Source organism: Mastomys coucha, unplaced genomic scaffold (genome assembly GCF_008632895.1).
Source record: "Mastomys coucha isolate ucsf_1 unplaced genomic scaffold, UCSF_Mcou_1 pScaffold12, whole genome shotgun sequence".
Classification (NCBI taxonomy): domain Eukaryota; kingdom Metazoa; phylum Chordata; class Mammalia; order Rodentia; family Muridae; genus Mastomys; species Mastomys coucha.
In genome coordinates, this window is record NW_022196894.1 from 18,338,329 (window position 1) to 18,361,010 (window position 22,682).

At 51.0% G+C, this 22,682-nt stretch overlaps 3 protein-coding genes and 1 long non-coding RNA gene across 16 annotated transcripts in view; 2 read left to right on the forward strand and 2 right to left on the reverse strand.

The window, feature by feature from the left end:
* The window catches only part of LOC116085726, a 6,050-nt gene extending 5,876 nt beyond the window's left edge, over positions 1 to 174 (reverse strand). The window contains exon 1 of the long non-coding RNA XR_004116695.1: positions 50 to 174. This is a non-coding gene — a long non-coding RNA (uncharacterized LOC116085726). The remainder of the gene's footprint in view (positions 1 to 49) is intronic.
* Positions 175 to 230: 56 nt separating this feature from the next.
* Vwa5b2 (von Willebrand factor A domain containing 5B2) lies at positions 231 to 16,552 on the forward strand. Of its 9 annotated transcripts, none has more exons than XM_031363430.1 (21): positions 231 to 449; positions 636 to 1,057; positions 1,373 to 1,521; positions 1,624 to 1,794; positions 4,588 to 4,819; positions 4,975 to 5,132; positions 5,790 to 5,921; positions 6,114 to 6,238; positions 6,755 to 6,910; positions 7,580 to 7,690; positions 7,770 to 7,978; positions 8,063 to 8,174; positions 8,658 to 8,843; positions 11,381 to 11,552; positions 11,635 to 11,951; positions 12,713 to 12,902; positions 13,001 to 13,354; positions 15,028 to 15,165; positions 15,249 to 15,329; positions 15,430 to 15,635; positions 15,721 to 16,552. In XM_031363430.1, the coding sequence occupies exons 3-21, from the start codon at positions 1,383 to 1,385 to the stop codon at positions 16,267 to 16,269; spliced, it is 3,738 nt and encodes a 1,245-aa protein (XP_031219290.1). In that variant the 5' UTR covers positions 231 to 449; positions 636 to 1,057; positions 1,373 to 1,382; the 3' UTR covers positions 16,270 to 16,552. The 9 variants fall into 9 exon arrangements, 8 of the variants coding, with proteins under 8 accessions (XP_031219290.1, XP_031219292.1, XP_031219293.1 ...); XM_031363432.1 differs by having other exon boundaries at positions 842 to 1,057; XR_004116694.1 differs by lacking the exon at positions 231 to 449 and having other exon boundaries at positions 503 to 1,057; positions 15,522 to 15,635; positions 15,721 to 15,837.
* An 80-nt stretch (positions 16,553 to 16,632) lies between these two features.
* On the reverse strand, positions 16,633 to 21,454 carry Alg3 (ALG3 alpha-1,3- mannosyltransferase). 4 transcript variants are annotated; one of them, XM_031363439.1, is made up of 9 exons: positions 21,227 to 21,454; positions 20,146 to 20,245; positions 19,902 to 20,049; positions 19,643 to 19,803; positions 19,087 to 19,207; positions 17,912 to 18,117; positions 17,678 to 17,754; positions 17,059 to 17,203; positions 16,633 to 16,891 (listed from the first exon to the last, which is right to left on the reverse strand). In XM_031363439.1, the coding sequence occupies exons 1-9, from the start codon at positions 21,420 to 21,422 to the stop codon at positions 16,729 to 16,731; spliced, it is 1,317 nt and encodes a 438-aa protein (XP_031219299.1). In that variant the 5' UTR covers positions 21,423 to 21,454; the 3' UTR covers positions 16,633 to 16,728. The 4 variants fall into 4 exon arrangements, with proteins under 4 accessions (XP_031219299.1, XP_031219300.1, XP_031219303.1 ...); XM_031363440.1 differs by having other exon boundaries at positions 21,264 to 21,436; XM_031363443.1 differs by lacking the exon at positions 20,146 to 20,245 and having other exon boundaries at positions 21,264 to 21,445.
* An 811-nt stretch (positions 21,455 to 22,265) lies between these two features.
* The window catches only part of LOC116085727 (endothelin-converting enzyme 2), a 41,791-nt gene continuing 41,374 nt past the window's right edge, over positions 22,266 to 22,682 (forward strand). For both annotated transcript variants that reach the window (XM_031363449.1, XM_031363448.1), the window contains exon 1: positions 22,266 to 22,496. In XM_031363449.1, the coding sequence (XP_031219309.1) occupies positions 22,301 to 22,496 (196 nt within the window). In that variant the 5' untranslated portion in view covers positions 22,266 to 22,300. The remainder of the gene's footprint in view (positions 22,497 to 22,682) is intronic.

The following is a 22,682-nucleotide window of genomic DNA, read 5'->3' on the forward strand; positions in this document are numbered from 1 at the left end:
GATGTGTTTGCAGACTCGGCCGCCCTGCTTTGCTCACGAAACTCCTTACCTCCAGAAGGATGGAGAGCGGGTGCTCAGAGGCCTCATTGTGCCGTTGGTGGGGGTCGTGCAGTGGCTGGGGTGCCGGCTCTCTGCACTGCGGACTCTCGACTGGCTCTGCGGGCCTGAGCTGACACGCGGAGGCGGTACGGTGCCCGAAGGAGCGGAGCCGCAGCCCCCTCCGCAGTGGCGGGCGGGGCAGAGGCGGGCTGGAGGGGCGGCCTCTTAGAACCCGGGCGGGACTAGCAGCCAGCAGCCCGGCCGGCGCCCCTCTCCCGGCTCACAGGATCTCTGCCGTAGTTCCGAGGTGGATCGCGCAGGTGCAGGAACAAGGGCAGTCTGGAGCTCAGAGGAAGCATCACCCACTCTTGTCTGGTCGCGACGCCCCACAACTCCACCAAGAAGTGACGGTGAGGCTTGGGCTGCCCAAAGGGAGGGGGCGATCCCAAGACCCCCCCCCAGCATCCCCTGTGGCTACCTAGTTTCGGGCCAGCCAGGGCCGGGAGAGCCTCTCTAGACAGATCACATGGACTCCCGCTGCCGCGACACCTCTGCACATCTGACCTCCCGAGACGCGTTTTCCCGTCCCTTTCTAGTTCTTCCTACTGCGACCTTTCAAGCTGGTCTACAGCCTCTCTCAGTACTCCAGTCACGAAAGGCAAGGAGAGATAAAGACTGCAGCCCTTTCAGCTCCCGACCTCACCCTGTCCCTGGGGATCCTTGCGAGCTAGGGGCGCCTGGGGCAATGCTGGCCCTTTAAACCTTTGCTTTCCACCCAGAGTATCTCCCATCTCTCCATAAGCTCCACTTCCGACAGCTGGCAACCGTGGAGAGCCAGGAGGCAGGGGGCAGGTACGGGGGCGACGGTGAGGCCCCGAGAAGGCGCAGGAACAGCTGTGGACACCCACCCCTCGGCTCACAACCCGCAGCGGGACTGGCGGACGCCTGGACTGGAGGGTTAACCATTAACCCTCCACTCCTCCGTTGCGGAGAGCTGCTCTCTGCTCCTGCTACCCAGGTAACGGGCGAGGATGCCCATCTTGCCATCCTTGCGCGCGCGCGCGCGCACACACACACACACACACACACACACACACTCACACACACACACACACACACACACACACACACACACACACACACACCTCTCTTCTTATCTGCTCCGCCACCTGTCTACCTGGAGGCTACGGCTTTGGGGTGGAGGGGTCTATCGACTCAGCCTTGCTCCCTCTGCTAGCTTTCATCCCTAGGTTCCCGATTTAGGGTTGGGTAGCACAGCTAGCTTTCATGACGCTGGAGCGGGGCGCCCCTCATCCAGCCCCTGTTCACGCAGGGTGGGCACCATGCCCGGCCTATACTGCCCCACCAGCTGGACGCCGCTGCCACTCACCGACTCCTGCGTCCGGGCCTATGCCAAGGGACCCTGCCTCAGCCTGCGTGCCCGGCTCACCTACCACAACCCGCAGCCCCAGCCTGTGGACGGTGAGACCTGGTGCGGGCGCGGGGAGGTAGCAAATGCGGGGGGGGGGGGGGGGGGGGGGGGGGGGGGGGTTCGAGAGCAGGTCTGCCTGTTCCTGCCCGCAGGCGTGTTCGTGTACCCTCTGGCTGAGGCTGAGGTGGTATCTGGCTTCGAGGCCGAGGCGGCCGGACGACGCGTCTCCTTCCAGCTGCATAGTCGGCGCCGATCGCAGGCCGCCTGCTGTCGCGCTCTGGGCCCGGGACTAGGGACCTCTACTCCCCGCCGCTGCGCACAGGGTAAGCTCTGAGCCCGAGCCTGTGCCCTCGAATGCCAGCCACAGCTCAGGTTCTTGCACCCTCGTGCCTCCCGCTAACACCGCCAGCCTTCTTTCTTATTCCAGACACTGATTTTATTTTCCATCCATTGATCATCCCTTTATCCAGCAGTCACGGACTGGGCATCAGACCTGGATCTGGTACTGAAAGAATGTGGCCCAGGCCGAGTCTGAGGTTCTCAGCTAGGCAGACACAACAGGCACAAAGTAGCTTACAGGGTATCAGACTCCTACTGTCCAGATGGCCATAGTCTCTTTAGGATGAGGCGGATAGCACTCCTCCCCAAGGAAGCGTTTCTCAGTCCTGTACCTCTTAGGCTACACACATGAGCCGAGTCCCCCGGGAACCTGTGAACTGACTAGCTCCAGAATCAAATCCACCGTGCTATTTAACAGCCCAGGTTCTCACTCCTTGCTAACAGCTCCTTTTTTTACTGCCTTGCTCTACCATCCGCTGGTTCTAACTAATGTGTTAATGCTTGTTCTCTGAGAGTTACTCAAATGCTTCTCCTTATGAAATTCTCCCTTATCCTCCACAAATAATTGATTGTGCCCTTCCTCCCTTGTTCCCCAGCCAGAAGCACTTAAGAGGGAGAATAAATGTCACTGTATCTGCTTGTCCATCTCTCCTGAAACATTGGCTCCTGAGCTTGGGGCTGTGCTTTGGTCATTTCTAGGTCATTTAGCATAGAACCTGGGACAAAAGGACCCAGTGAGTGCTGGAGGATATGGAAGTCCTACCCTGTGCTGTCTGTGTTCTGTGGTTTGCATCCTATTTATTTGTGTATTTATTTATATACGCATTTGATTCTTGCCCATACGACTATCAGGTAAGAAAAAGGACAGAATCCAACGATGTGGAGAATTGGACTAAGCCTAACAGACAGGTTGAAGCAAGAATAAGGTCTGCACTCTAGCCCCAGGAATGTTCCAGAAAGAGGAACTAGCATTTAACCTGAAGAGTGGGAATTGGTGAAGGGAGATTAGGGGGCCATGGTGTAAACACCATGATGTATACACAGGACTCCAAGTGGGCTTCAGCTTACCACACCTGTATATCCTATATACAAAGAGCACAGAGTGTGCTCTGCTTCCTTCAGCCTCTTATTGGGAGCAAAAGCAATGGCCATGGTCCTTACATTTTGGGTGTTTTGCATTAGTTATTCATTTATTCTTCACCATAATCTTTGAGATATAATTATGTTCTCCATTTTATGGGTGAGGAAATGAAGGGTTCCCAAGAGGATTGTCAAATGACACAATTAGAAGTCACAGAGCTTGCTGGGCAGTGGTGGCGCACGCCTTTAATCCCAGCACTTGGGAGGCAGAGGCAGGCGGATTTCTGAGTTTGAGGCCAGCCTGGTCTACAGAGTGAGTTCCAGGACAGCCAGGGCTACACAGAGAAACCCTGTCTCAAAAAAAAAAAAAAAAAAAAAGAAGAAGAAGAAGAAAGGAAGAAAGACAGAAAGAAATCACAACAGAGCTGAGACTCAAAACCTGACTCTGTTCTTCTCACTGTCAGGACAGGCTGGCCTCAAACTCTCAAGAGATCTGCCTGACTGCCTCCCAACTACTAGAATTAAAGGCGAAAGCCACCATACCAGTTTCTCTCTCTCCCCTCCTCCCCCCTTTCTGTCTCCCTCTTTGTCTCTCTCTCTCCCTCCCTCTGTCTCTGTCTCTGTCTCTGTCTCTCTCTCTGTCTCTCTCTCCTCCCTCCTCAACTCCCCTTCCCATGCCCTAAATAAACTATTCTACACTATAACCATTCTATGGCTGGTACCTTAGGGAGAAGGGATGCCTCAGCATGGACTTGTCGAGGCATCCCTCCCACCTCACTATACCTGGTTCCACAAAACATCCTGGTCTTTTTATAAAACACAACAGGGTTTCTCTGTGTAGCCCTGGAACCTGCTCTGTAAATCAGGCTGGCCTCCAGCTGTCAGAGAGATCTGTGTGCCTCTGCCTCCCAAGTGCTGGATTTTTAATTTCATATCTTCCTCCTTTCCTTTTATCTTTTTCTTCCTTTATCTTGTTTAGCAAGTATTTCTGGAAAAGATGAACAAATGATCCTTAGATAAAGCAAAAACATGGCTGTAAAGGTGAACTGCGGCCAGACTGTGTAGTCACATCCAACAGCAGTGGCAAATCTTTTAAAATACACCCCCACTCCCTATCCCACTCCCATCTCCCCAAAGAAGGCCACATCCTGAACAGAGCTGGTGCTTTGCATGTGAATGCTGTTTTGTGTCCTCCAGCCTGCTTCTAAGCACACTGCTACCCTTAACCTCTTTGAGAAGTTAGAACCCAGGAGCCACCCTAAGTGAGCACTGGGGAGTCCTCCACCCTTCAGGAGCAGAGACTTTGTGAACGTATCAGGTCCTAGTCTAGAGGGAGGTACCAGTCCACAAGAGACACTCTTTAGGGTTATTTCAAACTGAGGTTGAACAGGAAGAGGTTGACAGGAGAAGAATGGGACTTCCAGGATCTTAGGAGTGGATGCGCCCCTTCTCTTTAGTCCTCCATTCATCGTTATTTCATTGTGCTCTTTGCCTATTGACAGCCCGTTCCTTCTATCAACCTGAGTGACATTCCCACCATCGTTCACCTCATGTGTCATCCTGCCTCATGTGCCTTGTCCACTACAAAGTCCTGCTTTGCCTGGCTGGCCTTGTGCCTCAGTTTCCACCCACCCCTACCGATATCCTTCCCCCATCCCCTTCTAGTGCTCTCTGAAACCTCTTCTTACTTACCATAGGTCATCTTGTCTTGGATCTGGCCCAAGCCCGGTCCACACTGGTGTTGCCCACCGGCCTTGTGGCTGCAGCTGGTACCATGACAGTGACCCTGTGCAGCAGCCGGGAGTTGCCCTCGAGGCCTGATGGGGTGATGCATGTGGCCCTGCCCACTGTGTTCACCCCACTGGCCCAGCCAAACCTGCCAGGGTCCCCCAGGTCTCCGGGGCTCTGTGACGACAGGTTGGGCCTATGGTGATTCTCTTCATCCCTCCCTCAAGTTCTCTGGGTCTAGTGCGGGTGAGGGGGCCCCAGGGGCTGGGCTGAGTGAAGAAGGGTGGGGGCCAGTCAGCCAGAAAGGCTAGTGACCTTCCCAGTAGCCTAACAGCCCTCCTCATGCTCCCTTCTAGCCCCACCAGCTGCTTCGGGGTAGGCAGCCCTGAGGAGGAAAGGTTGACCTGGGAGCAACCAACCACCCCTCCGGACGTGTTCTCAGGCCCTGCCCGCTGTCCTGCTCCGTATACCTTCTCTTTCGAGATGCTAGTGACGGGACCATGTCTGTTGGCAGGTGGGCTATCTGGTCTAACCTAGCCACCCTAGCATTGTTGTCAGACTGGGAAATAATTCGCAGCTCATAGGTGAGAGAACAGGCGTAAAAAGTAGACAGCTGCCTGTCTTAGGAACCGCTAATTAGTAGTTTTTGGTTTAGCCTGTTTGCTTGTGTGTCTGAGACAGAGTCTCATATAGTCCAGGCTGGCCTCAAACTCGTTATATAACCAAGGATAACCTTGCACTCCCGACCCCTCTGCCTCCACTGCCTATGCCAGACTGGTTTCCACACTAGTTTCAACAATGTAATTAATTTATATACTACTCCATTCATCAGTATCAAGAGAGATACAGTGGTACTGGTCCAAGTAAAGGAGTAGATTTTCCTTGTGCAAGAGGCAGGAGGAGGATGCTAATTGAGTATGTAACCTTCTGACCAGCTCCAGCACAGAACTGGGAACTCACCACACTCTAGCCCCTTTAAGTAGATAAGTGCTTCCTTGTCTGTATAAGCCTGTATAAGCCTTATATAAGTCTATATAAGATAAGACTCTGAGCACTCAGCTAAATAAGCCATAATCCCTGCCCACAGCCACTGTTAACTGGAAAGCCGGTACCTGTGCTCTTGAGGCCTGAAGTAAAGTGACTTTGACCCCTCTTTACCTCTGTTCCTCAGGCCTGGAGAGCCCCTCTCATGCTCTTCGTGCAGATGCCCTCCCTCATGCCAGCTCTGCAGCAACTATCTGTGTCACCTTGGCAGAGGGCCACCAGTGTGATCGGGCCTTGGAGATCCTCTTGTACCCCAGTGGTGAGAGATGGGGCACACAGTAGGCCAGCTCTGATATGCTTAGGAATGACATGGAAGAGTGTTCAGTGACAGGTCAGGACCTCGAGTCATCTTGGAGGATGCTGGAGTCGTATGCAGACAGAAGGGCTGGGCAGTCCAGACTGGGGCTCAGGGGCAAGGACTGCCTGACAGGGTTGTGCCTCTTTTTTTCAGAGCCCCATCAGCCACACTTGATGCTGGAGGCTGGCAGTTTGAGTTCAGCAGAATATGAGGCCCAAGTGAGGGCCCGCCATGACTTCCAGAGGTTGCAGCAAAGAGACAGTGATGGGGAACGGCAGGTATGGCTATGTAAGGCCAAGCTTTGGTGCTGGCCGAAACTGTATGTAAGAAACAGAAGCCAGGGCGGTAGTGGTGCACGCCTTTAATCCCAGCACTTGGGAGGCAGAGACAGGTAGATTTCTGAGTTCAAGACCAGCCTGGTCTACAGAGTAAGTTCCAGGACAGCTAGGGCTATACAAAGAAACCCTGTCTCGAAAAACCAAAAAAAGAATAAAAACAAAAAGAAACAGGGAGATGGACCGTGTCAGGATGAGGGGCCTCTGCTCTCAGTCTGCTCTCTCAGTAGGCGCCTCCACTATCACAGAGAACATCCACAGTCCCAGACAGCCCTGCCTGAATCCCTCTGAGATAGGTCTTTAAGGGTGGAGGGGGGTCTTATGGAGGTAGACAACAGCCACGCTGTCATTCAAATAAGAGCCTCCTCTAAGAAAAAGGCCCCAAGGCTTGGTCCCTCTGCCCCACCTGGACAGAGCTGCCCTGGCCCTGGCTCAGGTAACTCAGGCTCCTGTGCTCAGGTGTGGTTCCTGCAGCGACGGTTCCATAAGGACATCTTGCTGAATCCTGTGCTGGTGCTGAACTTCTGCCCAGACCTGAGCTCCAAGCCTGGACACCTGAATGCAGCTACCCGAGAGCTCTTCTTCCTGTTAGATGGCAGTGGTGCAGGACACAAGGCATGTGGGGCTCAATGTGTGGCTATCCTAGGCATGGGAGGCGAGGTTGGCAGCAGCTGAGGTAGGCTGAGGCAGCCTTTTGAGGTCAGGAGTTACCTTGTTGCTTAACATACTATCTACCAGAAAGGGAGCACATGGACCTCTGTCTCTTTCATAAACACATATGCCTCTCCCAGACTCCAAGAGCTACTCTTTTTGATTCATTGCACTAAGGTCTGTCTATATAGCCTTGGCTGTCCTGGAACTCACTATGTAGACCAGGTTGGTCTTGAACTCACCTGCCTCTGTCTCCCAAGTGCTGGGATTAAAGGTGCGTGCCACTATCTCTGGTGCCAAAGAGTCTGTCTTTTCTTACAGAGTTATACTCTGTAAGCCAGACACAGAGATGAAAACTTCACACACACACACACACACACACACACACACACACACACACACACACATTCCTCCAGAGAGTCCCACACCCAAATGTCTCTCACATACTTCAAGGCTCCCGTATGTTCCCAAAGACCCACTTCCTCATATGCTCCAGGCTTCTCTGGTTACCTCAGCCAGCCCCCTGTTTAACTGCAGTCTGGAGAAGATAAACAATCTGGTGTTCCTTGTTCTCTACCAGTGCCAGTGGGGCTTCTCATGTTTTTTTTTTTTTTCCATTCGGGCTCTCTCCAGGATGCCATTGTTTTGGCTGTAAAATCCCTCCCAGCTCAGACGCTAGTCAACCTAGCCATATTTGGGACATTGGTACAGCCACTTTTCCCAGAGAGCCGGCCTTGCAGTGATGTGAGTATGGGTCAGGCTTTGGGGGCTCTGTGGAGATGTTTCAGCCCAGCCCAGCCCAGCTTAAGGCTTCTGTCTCCAGGATACTGTGCAGCTGATCTGCGAGAGCATCGAGACCCTTCAGACTGTGAGTGGTCCCCCTGATATGCTGGCTGTATTGGATTGGGCCTTAGGGCAACCCCAGCACAGGGCCCACCCTCGACAGCTGTTCCTGATCACTGCTGCCTCACCAACGGCTGCCACTACTCACCAAGCCCTGGAGTTCATGAGGTGGCACAGAGGGGCAGCCAGGTATAGAATGGGCAGATGTAACTAGCTAAGACTGAGAGCCCCAAGATACTCCTGAGTGTAACAGCTGCTTCCCTTCCCTGCTAGGTGCTTCTCCTTTGCATTGGCACCTGCCTGCCACCAGCTGCTCCATGACTTGTCTGTCCTCAGCAGAGGGCAGGCTTACTTCCTGAGGCCTGGGGAGAGACTTCAGCCTAAGGTGAGTGTGAGCCTATGCTCGATTACCTACTCCTGGAGGTCTCTCTCCAGAGTCATACGCAAAATCTGAAAGGAAGCCTGGTCAGGTCCTATGATCTTAGCCCTCTCACCAGAACTTTCTAGTCCGGTCGGTCTCTCTCACCCTGAGAAACCAACCAGACAGCTGTTGATGCCCCTGGGAGTGAGGCTGTGGAAGGCTGGAGATCCAGCCTCAGGCCAGCCCCCTGGGTCTTACTGTTAGGACCTGAAAAGAGCCTCATCTTCAACTCTTGTCCCAACCATGTGACAAAGCTCAGGCCAGGAGAAAGACCGGGCCTTGAGGACTGAGTCCACAGTTCCTTTGCTTGAGCATACCCCAACTCCTCCTGACCCTAGCCTGATTATGCTCCCTACCAGCGCAGGCCTGGGCAGAGGACCCTGGGGGAAGGGCAGCCCCATCTCTTTCCCCCACCCCCAACCCCATGTTCTTCGGCACTCCTTGCAGCTGGTACAGGCTCTTCGGAAGGCCCTGGAACCTGCTTTGAGTGACATCTCCGTGGACTGGTTTGTGCCTGATGCTGTGGAGGCCCTGCTGACGCCCCGGGAGATCCCAGCACTCTACCCTGGGGACCAGCTGCTTGGCTACTGCTCACTTTTCAGAGTGGATGGCTTCCGGTCCCATGCTCTAGGGGTAGGACTGGGCTGGGGTGTGCCAGGTGGGCCTGGAGGGCTGAAGTCCCTGTATCTCAACTGTTCCCTGTCTTTGCTAAGAATCCTATAGGCCCCTAAAACCCCATAGAGAGTGCCCTGGGATCCTCCCAGAGAGGGGTTGTCCTATAAAGCATTTGCACTTGGTTTTCTTTTAGAATTTTTAAAAATTACATTTACTTGTGTGTGTGTGTGTGTGTGTGTGTGTGTGTGTGTGTACATATGTGTGCTCCCACTGGTATGTAATGTGGAAGTCAGAGGACAACTTGTGGGAGTTGGTTCTTTTCACCTATCATGTGGGTCGTGAGGCTTGAACTTAAATTGTCAGGCTTGATGGACAACACCTAAACCTAAACCTACTTTACACAGCCCCTGATAGAAAGCACCATCTTGGCTGGAGAGATGGCTCAACAGTTCAGAGCACTTGCTCCTATAGAGGTCCCAGGTTTGGTTCCTAGCACCCACCTGATGACTCACAGCTATCCATAACTCTGGTTTGTCTGCATGATGTGTACCCTGTGTATTCTCGGTGCCCTTGGAGGTCAAAGGAAGGCATGTGATCTCCTGGAACTGGAGTCACAGATGGTTGTGAGCTATCATATGGGTGCTGGAAACCAAACCTGGGACTTCTGTGGAAACCTCTCAACCTCTGAGCCAGCTTTCCAGCCATAAATGATGTCATAGGAATGATGTCATAGTTGCTGTGAAGAGAACTTGACAGGATAGAAGTGCTTTGAGATCTAGCTGTTATTTTTTGTGAAAGTCTCTCTCTAGAGGAACTATGCAAAACTACCCCCTTTTTGGCCTCTGAGGGCCACATAGCAGAGTTTGTCTTTTGCCAGGTAGTCAGAAAGCTCAGGGGCAAATGTGAAGCAGAGCTTTATAGCAGCTTTACTTCCCTCAAGGTTAACATGCTGGCTTCTTCTTACTTTTTAGATTTTTTGTGTATGAATGGTTTTCCTGCATCTATGCATTTGCTCCTTGTGTGAGCCTGTGCCTGTGGAGGTCAGAAAATGGTGTTGATTCCCCTGGGATTGGGGTTATAGACCGTTGTGAGCCAGCCACATGTGGGTGCTGGGAATTGAACCTGGGTCCTCTATAAGACCAATAATTGCTCTTAAACACTGAGCCAACTCTCCAGCCTCTTGTTTTCTCTTCAAAATTTTAAAAATAAGCCAGGCAGTGGTGGCACACGCCTTTAATCCTAGCACTTGGGAGGCAGAGGCAGGCGGATTTCTGAGTTTGAGGCCAGCCTGGTCTAGAGAGTGAGTTCCAGGACAGCCAGGGCTACACAGAGGAAACCCTGTCTTGGGGAAAAAAATTTTTTTAAATAAACATTAAAAATTATTATTATTATTATTATTATTATTATTTTTGGTTTTTGGTTTTTTGAGACAGGGTGAGTTCCAGGACAGCCAGGGCTACACAGAGAAGTCCTGTCTCAAAAAACCAAAAAAAAAAAGATATAATTACATCACTTCTCCCTTTCAAGTTCTTCTCTCCAATCCCTCCCATGTTCCCCCTTACTCCTCACATTGATGGCCTCTCTTTATTATTGTTACATGTTACTTGTGTGTATATGATTTCAGGGCTGACTGTTTTGTATTGAATAAACAATTAGGAGCTCATCCCTGGGAGAGGCTAATTCTGTCTTCTCTCCGCAGTCATTAGTTGCCTGTAGTTCTTTGTCTAAGAGTGGGGACTGGTGTGACATCTCCCTCTACATTAGCAGAATTGGTAATAGGTATTGTCAATGCTCTGGCCTTGTTTAGGCAGCCATGTTGAAGTATCATGGATTTGGCTTTCCTGTCCTTTTTAGGAGATACAATCTTACAACATATTTTTATTTATTTTTATTTATTTATTTATTTATTTTTTGGTTTTTCGAGACAAGGTTTCTCTGTGTAGCCCTGGCTGTTCTGGAACTCACTCTGTAGACCAGGCTGGCCTCGAACTCAGAAATCCGCCTGCCTCTGCCTCCCAAGTGCTGGGATTAAAGGCGTGCGCCACCACCGCCCAGCTCATATTTTTAATTTTTAAAAAGCTATTTAGGCTCAGGGGATGGCTCAGTGTGTTAAGGTGCTTGCATCCAAGCCTGATGATTTGAGTTCAATCCCCAGGACTCACATGATAGGAGAGAACCCACTCCTGCAAGTTGTCCCCTGACCTCCACAAATGAGCTATGGCTCTCACATACACACGCACACACACTAATGCATTTTTACTTAACTGAGTGTGTGGGAGTGCATGCCACATAACATACATGTGGAGGTCAGAGGACAACTTTGTACACTCCAGTCTGCCTTTCTACTTTACATGGGTTCCAGGGTTCAAACACGAGAGGGCAGGTTTGCACAGCAAGTGCCTTTAGCCACTGAGCCACTTTGTTGACCCTTATTTCTTACTGGTTTTCCACTTCTGGATTATCAGCTTTCATTTTCTACAACCCATCTTTAAATTATGCTTGCAAAAAATTATTATAAAATTAGCATACTTTTTCCTCAATACCTTTTTCCCCAGGGCCAAGAGCCTGGTTGGCAGAGCTTGGGCGGCTCAGTCTTCCCATCTCCAGAGGAAGTCTTGTCTGTCACCAGCCCTGGCACTGAGCCAACGCACACCACCGAGCCACTGGGAACAGGCACTGTGTCAGCAGAGCTGTCCAGCCCGTGGGCTGTAGGAGACTCAGAGCAGAGTGAGTGCCCTGGTGTGTTTGTAGCCGGGCAGGAGATGGCAAGGGAAAGGGTCAGGGCTGGGCCCATTCTCCTGCTTTCCAGCAGGTATGGAAGCTCTGACAGACCCGGTCACGGACCCTGGACCTAATCCCTCATCCGACACAGCTATATGGCGGCGCATCTTCCAGTCCTCATACATCCGGGAGCAGTATGTGCTTACCCACTGCTCTGCCAGCCCTGAGCCAGGCCCAGGCTCCACCTGCAGCAGCGAGTCCCCAGGCTCCCAAGGCCCTGGCTCCCCCAATGGTAGCCTTCCCCTGGATCCCCCTTCTCAGCAGGGCTGCCGAAGCCTGGCCTGGGTAGAACCTGCAGGTTCCCGTTCCTGCCCCCTGCCTGTACCCCCACCATCTCCATTCAAGGTGAGACCTAGTACTCTTTCATCCATCATGTATCCAGCAAACATTTATCTACCACATGCTGTGTGCAATGTTTACTATTAAGTCTAGCTAGAGAAATAGGTGGGTATATTTTATCACATATATGTATATGTATGTATGTATGTATGTATATACATATATATGTGTGTATATATGTATATATTTATATATACATACACACACACACACACACATACACACACACACACATATATGATGTCACAACCAATAATGAACACAGAGGCATGGTATTATGGGTGCATGGTATTATGGGTGCTCAGCCAGAATGACTGTTAGGAAAGTATGGTATGTCAGGAAGAATAAGCAAGTTAAAAGACTATGAAGATTAAAGAAAGAGTCAAGAAATAACCTGGGGCTGGCGAGATGGCTCAGCGGGTAAGAGCACTGACTGCTCTTCCAAAGGTCCAGAGTTCGGATCCTAGCAACCACATGGTGGCTCACAGCCACCCGTAATGACATTGGACGACAGTGTATTACGCCGGAGCGAGTTCAATTCCCAGAAGCCACACACATGATAGCTCATGGCCATCTGTACAGCTACAGTGTACTCATGTACTCATACACATAAACTAAATAAAATAAATCTTAAAAAAAAAGAAAGAAAAAGGAAACAACCTGAAATGGGAAATATAATGAGATGACAGGAATTATGGGTAGCTACAAATCTATGGTGGCTAGAAACAGCATTCCTTGACCAGTGACCTCCCATCTCTCACATGCAGGTGGGAGCCGTGAGCGCTGAGGTGCTGGGCCGTAGGCAAAGAGCAGCTCTGGCTGGTCGAAGTCTCTCATCTCCCTCGGGCAGGGCAAACCCAGTCCCTGGTAGAGCCCGGCACCCCTCTCTAGATGCAATACCAGATGGCTCAGGCCCTGAGCCAGGACAACAGCTGGGTAAGGGCTTCGATGATTCAGGTAAGGGTTGGATGAGAAGCTGAGTTTCTGACACCAAAGCTGTGGGAAGGTGGACCACAGTGCACCATGTTGCCTATACCCTTGACATCTCTCCCCAGGAAACCTGCTCTCCCCAGCCCCTTTGGACTGGGATATGTTGATGGAACCGTCTTTCTTATTCAAGGCTGTGCCACCCAATGGCGAATCAGCTCCTCCAGCAGAACCTCTGCCTCCTCAGGCTCCACGTTGTCACGTGGTGATCCGGGCCCTGTGTGGGGAACAGCCAATGTGCTGGGAGGTGGGTGTTGGGCTGGAAGAACTCTGGGGTCCTGGGGATGGCTCCCAGCCTCAACCATTTCCGATGAAAGAAGCTGCGTGGGATCAGGCACTCCACCGGCTGACAGCAGCCTCTGTGGTCCAGGACAATGAACAGCTGGCTCTCCGTGGAAGAGCTGAAACCACCGCTGAGCAGGGTAAGTTTGTAACAGACACACCTCAGGCACAAAGGCTTCAAACAAAATGGTAAGGTGCATATCTATGTGTTAAATCAGCCTGTTCCTTACTTTGCCACAAAGGACTTGAGGTGACTCATCAAACTGACAAGGTAACAAATTTAGCAGAGTAATGAAAAAGAGTGAAAACAAAGGAAACCAAGGCTGGAGAGATGGCTCAGTAGTTAAGAGCAAGGACTGTTTTTCTAGAGGACCCAGGCTCAATTCCAGCACCCACATGGTAGCTCACAACTATCTGTAACTCCAATTCCAGGGGATCCAACACCCTCTTCTGGCTTCTGTGGGCACCAGGCACATATGTAGTACAAAGACATATACATGTAGGCAAAATACCCCCACATATAAAAATAATAATGATAAAAGAAAATAAAGGAAGTATAAATAAAGGTATACTATAAGATACACATTAAAGTTATATATTCTTGCCAGCATAGGACCTCAAATTGAGAAGTTTCCTAGAAGCCAAAATGGAAGGTAATATGATCTTGTAGTAAACTGCCTGAAACATGAAAATAAACCTTCTGTTCAAGACTATTAAAAATACAAGTTAAAACCTCAGTCCACACTGTCCCTAGCTACACTGCAAGTATTCAACAGTCACATGTGGTTAATGACTACCATGCTGGATGATGCAGACATGACATTTTCATACCTGCAGAAAGTTCTGGATAGTGCTGAAATTGAGTAGTGGGCAGTATATATGGTGCTGGCTGTGGTGGCATATGCATGGAATTCTAGCAGTTGGTAGGCGAAGGCAAGAAGATTGAGAGCTCTGGGCCAACCTAGGTTACATAGTATGACCCTGTCAAAAATAAAGAGCCTCCCTGAAGTCCTGTGGAGGGGCCACCCACTACCCTTGGATACTCTAAAGTTTGCCTGTGACCAACCTGCTTCCTACATTTAAATCATACAAAAAAGAAAGAAAGGAAGGAAGAAAGAAAGCGAGAAGAAAAAACAGACAGCTAGGCGTGGGTGTGACAGTGTACACTTGTTATCTCAACACTATGGTAGCAGAGGCAGGAGGATCACTCCAGACCACCAAATTTCTGGGTTACTAAGGGGTTCTGGTTCTACTGTAGGTTGAGGGTTCAGCCTATTTCTTGTCAAAGTTGGGACAATTTGGTTCTAGACCAAAGATGACTATCAACTATGTCTATAGGGGAACAGGAGAAGCTGTGGGAATCATTATAGTTGTTTTTGAGACAGGGTATATCGCCATGTAGTCTTGGCTGGCTTGGAACTCACAGATACTGGCCTGCTTTGGCCTCTGGAGTGCTGGGATTAAAGTCACCATGTTTGGTTTCCAGCATTTTGTTTGTTTAATTTACATCCCAGTGCTCATGGCCCACCCTATCTTCCCAGTCCCACACTTATAATTCCCTCTCCCATTACCCCCTCCCCTACTCAGAGAAGGGGAAGCCCCCCCTTGGGTACCACCCCACCCTGGGATATCTGGTCCCAGCAGGACTAGGTATATCCTCTCCCACTGAGGCCCAACCTGGCAGCCCAATGGCAGGGAACAGAGATCAAGACACCCTCTGCTCTGCTTGTTAGGGGACTCACATTTTCCAGCATCTTTTATGCAGCACTCTATAGATAGTGAGAGTTGAGCTTGCTACTGCTTCAATTTACAGGCAGAGCCAGAAGGTCCTGGCTCAGAGCCATTCAGACAAGCAAGGTCAGCTCTGCCCCGTCCTGCTTTACTTGTCCTGTTGCTGTAGACGCTACCACTAGGGAGGTCTTGCCTGGAGCCCTGCAGGTGTGGAGTTCAGGTATGGTCCTTCTTGGATGACCTCTAAGGTGTGACTCTCACCTCACTGACAACCCAGTGGGACTGACTCCTGTACTCTTGCAGATCCAGCTGAGCTCTCAGGCGTGTCTGCCTCTCAAGACCATCTAGCTGCCACTTCTCTGTCCACAGCATTCCACTCTAAAGGTATGGCGCAAATGCAGTGGGCTGGGCACAGGTGGGCTTTGGACCTGGCTTTTGGTACTGGGTGACCCTACTGTAGGACATCAGGGAGGCTGTTCTGCAGGTGCCTGGGATCTGGACCTAAATGACAACTCCAAGTCAGCATTGGGGGAGCCCATATCTCCTACTGGAGATCATCATGGCTTGCCCCACCAGCCTCCAGCCTCTTCCAGGCTCAGCCTGGGTCGTCCCCGCAGACTTTGCAGCTCCAATAAGGGCCAGACTCATGAGAACAGCAGTGATGGCAGCAACCATGACTACCTGCCTTTGGTGAGGACTGGGGAGGTGGAGGGTAGCACCGTTAGAGCCAGAGCTCTGTCTCAGCTCCCTCTCCCCCCACCTCTTCTCTCCTCAGGTACGACTGCAAGAGGCGCCAGGCTCCTTCCGCCTGGATGAACCCTTCTGTGCTGCTGTGTGCATTCCTCAAGACCGCCTGTGTCGAGCCTCGCCCTTTGCTGCACACCGTGCCAGCCTCAGCCCCACCTCGGCCTCATCTCCTTGGGCATTTTTGGGCCCTGGTATCGGCCAGGGTGACAGTGCCACAGCCTCCTGCAGCCAGTCCCCCAGCTCAGGCTCCGAAGGTCCAGGACAGGTAGACAGTGGGAGAGGCTCAGATACTGAGGCCTCAGAAGGAGTGGAAAGGCAAAACAGCTCTGATCTTCGAGGGCGCACTTGGGCCACGGCTGTGGCCCTGGCGTGGCTAGAACACCGCTGTGCAGCTGCCTTTGGCGAGTGGGAACTGACAGCTTCCAAAGCTGATTGCTGGCTGAGGGCCCAACACCTGCCAGATGGCCTGGATCTGACAGCTCTTAAAGCGGCTGCCCGGGGGCTCTTTCTGTTACTTCGACACTGGGACCAGAATCTGCAGCTACACTTGCTGTGTTACAGCCCTTCGAATGTGTAAGGCTGCTTGCAGCTCTGGCTAGCGACCCCCAACACAAAGTCACTGCCATCCAGGGCCAGTTTCTTGGTGCCAGGAAAGAATAAGTTGGTGTCTGCTATCCTCCATTGCTTCACACACACACCCCTCCGAATTCTTGCCACCACAGAAAGTGCCTGCCTGTGCTCTCTTCTCTCTCCTCCCACTCCATACCCCCTCCTATATGCTCGGAGCTCTCTATAGGATAATGGAAGAGAAGAGAGCTACAGTCCCAAATCCTATGCAATAAAGTGCCTCTTAAGACTGCCTGATGAGTTGTTCGTTTCCATGTTGGGAAGATGCACTTCATAGCTTGGTGTAGGCACAAGCAACCACTAACTTTATGTAGGGTGCACAAAGGTGGACTTGGCAAGGTTTATTCTAAGAATACAGAGTCCGTTCCACCCATGATGCTGAGCAAGTTCTAGAAGGAAGGGGCGGATTTCAGTGAGTTTTCCTGCTCGGCTGGATGCTCTTAGGAAAGAACTGAGGGGACAGCCAGAGCTGCAGCAGGATGACAGCATGGCACAGGTGCAGGGCAGCAGAGCTGAAGGATGTGGATGGGTATGTATTCCAGGAAAGCTCAATGAGTCCCAGCACCAGCAACCTGGAAATGAGAAATGGGTCTTAACTACTTCAAGGTCTGTAGCATTAGGTTTCTCATGCCCTACTCCCATCCACCCATCCACCCCATCCCCTTCTGTGGTTACACAGCTTTGAGAAGAGGAGATCCAGAGCCTTTCCCCAACCCCTCCAGGCTGTCTCAGCCAGTACCTGAGCAGGTGTGTGAGCCAGCGTGCAGGCATGGCCCACAGGAGGTAGGGCAGTGTGTGGAAATACCAGACATAAAACTGGTAGTGGAGTGAGCGGCTAAAGCAGATGCCGATGAAGTTGGAGGTGAAGAGGACGGAAACAGTCTGTGATGTGATGGTTAAGGCTCTGCGTGGGGATGGAGGCCAGGAGGGATGGGGTGGGGTGGGGGTAGGGGTTTAGAGTTCTGGGGTAAGAAAGCACCCTAGTCTGCCTTACATGCAAGCCTCAGACAAGCTTTTTAGGCCCTCTGGATCTGATCCTCAGTTTAGCAGCGAGACAGGAATGCATGGGACTGTAAAGCCTATGAAGTCTGAATCCCTCACTTTCTAACCTCAATTCTTCCCTTTGTAAAATTAATCTGAGTTCTTCCCTAACTCAGGTGATTTTACATGGTAGGGGTATGGACTCTCAGGACTTGAGGCTAAGCTGTGCTGAGATGTGTAAGGGGCTCAGTGCAGTGCTTGCTGCAGAGGACAGGACCTATGACTGGGCTCCAGCCTCTTCCTCTCAGGCCAACAGACTAAGAGTCTATCTGCACATGGAGAGAGCAAAACTTATCTTTCCATGACTTAAAGGATATGGTTAGGTGTGAGGGGTTGGGGTGGCACTTTCCTTTTGGAAGGATCCTTCAGCAGTGACAGGATACTTTCCCCTGTTCTGAAAAGAAGACATTTGGACATTTATCAAGGCCCAATTGTATGCCAAATTCTACATTAACCACCATGAACTTAACATTTCCCCCAAGTAGCTCCTAAGAGCTAAGCTCCCCACTCCATCCCATGAATCTTCCCATCATATTAACCCTGTTTTTTACCTGTGCCACCTACAGAGGGCAAACAGCAAGAGGAGGCTAAGATGGGCAGCCAACAGGGCCAGATGGAAGGCGCGATGCAGGAAGATGGCTTCAGGCAGGAAACGCCAGTTCACTGTCCATTGGAAGAGAAACTGACGGCCGAGGTCAAAGGATCGGGATAGATAGCCAATGGGGTTCTCCAGCAGGAAGGGCAATCCCAGCACCACCTGAGGATGGGTGTGAAGCCAGCAGAGCTGCTTAGGCTCCTCCCAGCCTTCAGGGAAGTCACTCAGGAGCACACAGTGGGATGGAAGCCTTGGAAGCTCCTTTATTTCAAGGAGTATCAGGAAAACCTCCCCACTCGCACCCCTTGCCAGAGCCTGACACCAAAGAGGCACGGGAGGGGAGGGGGTGATCACACTGCCTTCCTCAAGAATTCACCAGATTGTGGGCTCAGTTGTTAAGAGCTCTCGTTGCTCTTCCAGAGGTCCTGATTTCAGCTCCCAGCAACCACATGGTAGCTCATGGCTATCTGTAATGGGATCTGATGTTTTTCTGTCATGCAGGCACACATGCAAATTGAGCTCGCATACACATAATAAATCTTTTAAAAATCTTGAAAAAAAAATTCACTTGATATGTGTGTGTGTGTGTGTGTGTGTGTGTGTGTGTGTGTGTGTGTGTGTGTATGTGTGTGAATGGAGAGGGAGGTATTTAGAGAGAGTCTCACTATGTAAGTCCTGGCTGGCCTGACATTTGTTATGTAGACCAGGGTGCCCTTGAACTCAGAGATCCACCTCCCAAGTGCTAAGGTCAAAGATGTGTACTACTGCTGGACAGTGGTAGCGCACGCCTTTAATCCCAGCACTTGGGAGGCGCCAGCCTGGTCTACAGAGTGAGTTTCAGGACAGCCAGGGCTATACAGAGAAACCTTGTCTTGGGAAAAAAAAATGTGTACCACCATGCCTAGCTAGTTGACCAGGTAGGTCTTAAGCAAGCAGCTTTAGGAAGCCTGTGAGAGGCCTGCCAAGTTCAACCATGGGACCTAAAGTGCAGAGACAGTGACTGCCTAGCTCATAATCAACTCCAAACTCTTGTCTGTTGGCTTTTGAGAAAGCCCTAAGAGATTTAAGGAGACCTGACTCTTCAGTAAGGGGAGGCCCTTTCTCATCACTAAGGGCAGGAAAGAGAGTTACCTGAAGGGCAGCACAGATGGCCAGCTTGGGGAGGGCACCACGGAAGCCAAACTGAGTAAGAAGAAGGAATAGCAATCCTGGGGCAAAGAGTAGCACATTCATCTTCACTGAGACGGCCAGGCTGAAATGGACAAAGGACAGCAAAGGTCGAGGATCAGCTCCAGGATTGTGTGCCCGCTGGAACGACATACACACCTCCCCATAGATTTCCTCCCCAGACTATTAAGTGCTAGGATGTGGTCTCCATCCAGAACTGTTAGAGGAACATAGATGGCCAGAGAGGAGGCTGGGAAGAAGGAAATAATACCTGGCCCCTCTGTCCAGACTAACTGGACACGTACTGATTGACATACTTAAGGGCCAACTCCAACAACGGATGCCATCTGGGGACAAGATAGGAAGGAAGCATGAGGAAAGGGACTTTCTACAGATCCTTGACTTGGTCAGGGTGGCCAGAGTGACCTACAGTATCTAACCACTCTTGATGTCCTCTCTTGCAGAACATTGGGAAGATAGGGAAATGTGACTGAGGTGGGCAGAAGGAAAAGGCTCTGACCTGAAACAGCAGCAGCCCCAGCTCCAGGAATGTGCCAGGAAGAGGTTGATGCTCAGGAAGAGCAATGCCATAGCCACTGGGTCATTGAAGAGCCGCAGTACAAAGATGGAATGGACACGGTAAGAGGCGCAACACATGAAGAAAAAGACGAAGGGAGGTACCTAAAGGGTGGGCACCAACGTCAGCTCCCCAAACCTGAGCCATCCCCACCACCCACTTAAGGCTAGGGCCAGTTGGTCCTGTAGCATCATCAACTCACCTTGGAGGTCTGGTGGTATATCAAGAAAACAAGCACCAAGGTGACAAGGTAGAGTACAGCAAAGATGTTTTGGGCCATAGGGATGTCAGTGCCCCGGTCAGTAGCATAGTATAGCCCCATAAAGACGTACAGAAAACCAGCAGGGTAGCTGGAAGATGAAAGGAAACATGAGCCTAGGTCAGTACATGAGCCTGGTACCCACCCAGCCCTTCACAATGTCTTCAGACTTCCTATCCTCACTCACACAAGAGGTCCGGTGTCACCCTGCAGCTGTGTGTAGTCATATGTGCCATTGATGAAACCCTCCACCTGGGCCATGTAGGCCTTCCAGTCAATCTCTGTGTCTGGAAGAAGATAACACGGTCTCGTTCCTTCTGAGTCCAGAACTTGCCTACTTCTAAATCCCATGCCTTCAGACCACCAATGCCCAGAGAATCTACCTCATTCCCAGGTTTCTCCCATCATCGTCCCTTATGTTAACTGCACATAGGGCATTCTCTGGGTGAACCCATATACTTTGTGAGTGTGTGTGCATGCATTATGAAGGCCAGGAGTTGACACTGGTATCTTCCTACATCATTTATATAACTGAGTCTAGCTAGTCAGTTTGCTTCAAGGATCCCTTGTCCTGCCTGGCATTTATGTATAATGCTAGGAATGTGAACTATGGGTCTCATACTTGCATGGTAAATACAACATGCTAAGCTATCTCCTTAGGTCTATGAAAGCAAGCATCTTAAACTCAATGTGTAGAATTGAATTTACGATCTTTCTTCCTACTCCAAATTTACTCTTTCCTGTATTCCTTGAGTAGTACTTCAGTACTTCTCTCCTTTTCAGTTCATGTGTGTGTGTGTGTGTGTGTGTGTGTGTGTGTGTGTGTGGTTTCACAAGGTGGGGCTTCTCTGTGTAGCCCTGGCTAAAAAAAAGACTGATCCTGAAAGACACAGTACCTAACGGACTTTAAATGGTCACAAAATGCACTCTTTAAAAGGACTTTCAAGACCTAAGAATTAAAAGCGTGAAAAATCAGATCCGGGATGGAAAGTGACCGTCTGAAGGTACAAACAAGCAGCAGGAACAGCAACAGCACATTAATTCTGGCCAGAACTTACTTATGCTTTCTTAGCACGCTTAATGTTAAATGCAGGGGGTAATCTCTAGGGTCACCTCCCTCCCATATGGGAGGGAGATTACGATCGCTGTTCTGGAAAGTGGGCTTGGGTTGGGTAAAGGACAGAGGTTTAAATGGTGAATGAAAGCTCTGTAATCTAGTTTGGGTATCCCGCCCCTCCCTCCGGTTTTCTCCCCTTCAGTGAACTCACATGCCACCCTGTGAATGACCCAGAAGGTGATGCCCACCTCTGCTAGGCAGAGGCAGGAGGCCACCAGCAATGTGTAGCGTGGCTCCCGCAGCAGTAGATAGCGTTCTTGCCAGGCCCGCTGTAGCCATTGTTTCCAGATTCCTGCCGGCTGGGCGACAGAACCCAGCGGGCCGCGTTTCCGCAGCCCAGCAGCCATCTTGACAGTGCGCCACTCTTGTGCTTCCACCACCCGGGAAAACCAACCCTAAGACATTAGGTTCCGTTCTCCCGCTCCGGGAGTCCTCTCAAACTAAATGCTGATCCGAGTAACCAGAATCCTTATTTACTGCGTAGCAGTCTACTAATTGGACTCAGGGAGCTGGAGTTTCTAGGTCAAAACGATTCATTGGGTACATATTTAGTGCTTTTTATACACAGTGGTGAGAGATATTTCTAATGTGGATATGTGGACCCGGATAAGGATAAGATAGCTAGCCCTTAGAACGCACTACACGATATAAATATAAATATACATATACTTCTCGGTGTATGTCCCATCCAGAGCGCATAAACACCAGTTTATCAGAGTGTTTGACCAGAAAATAAAACAACAGTTCTGTTCTCTTCTCCAAGCCCAGCTTTCCACTCGGCCTATATCCAGAGTAATTGTGTTCACGCTAGTGGGGAAAAGCTCCTTTCAGCATTCCTCCCGCCTTCTCGAAGCACCCGAAGGTGCTCCGAAGATCTTGGGAAGAAGGGAATCTTTAATTAATCACGCCTCTTACTGGAAAAGGGTTGTTGAAAACCGAACACGAGAGTTCGAACAGTGATGAGCCTGTTCACATCTGGTGACCAGATCTGCTCTGCCACGAGGAAATGTGGCCGAGTTGAGATGGGCAGTACATTAATAAGATACCGAGTAATTTAGCTTTCCAGCCGGACGACTTTCAAAAATGAGCTTAGAGGAGGACGGAAGTTCCACGTGTTTGTGTGGAGCAGCTGCAGAGGAGGGCGGAGACACAGGCCCCGCCTCCCGCTTCTTCCCTTGGTGATTGGGCTCCTGAGCCCCGCCCTGGCTGCGGCGCGGCCGGGAGCATGGCCTCTCCCAGGACTCCGGCGTCCCCTCCGGAGTTACCCGAGAGGAACTTCCAGTACCGCCAAGTCCAGTACTGGGACCAGCGCTACAAGGATGCGGCCGACTCTGGACCCTACGAGTGGTTCGGGGACTTCGCTTCATTCCGTGCCCTCCTAGAGCCGGAGCTGCGCCCTGAGGACCGTATCCTCGTGCTAGGTGGGTAGTGTCCCAGCCACCGGTCGCTGGCCAGACCACCTCCGCTTTCTTCCCTTCTGCTTTCTCCTGTACGAGGACGCCCCAGTTCGGAGCCAACACCCAGTACCTTCAGAATCCGTCTGTATTTAGCCAGGGCAAACAGAAATAAGAGCTCGTCAGCACTCTGGAAAAAGACAGTCCTGTGGT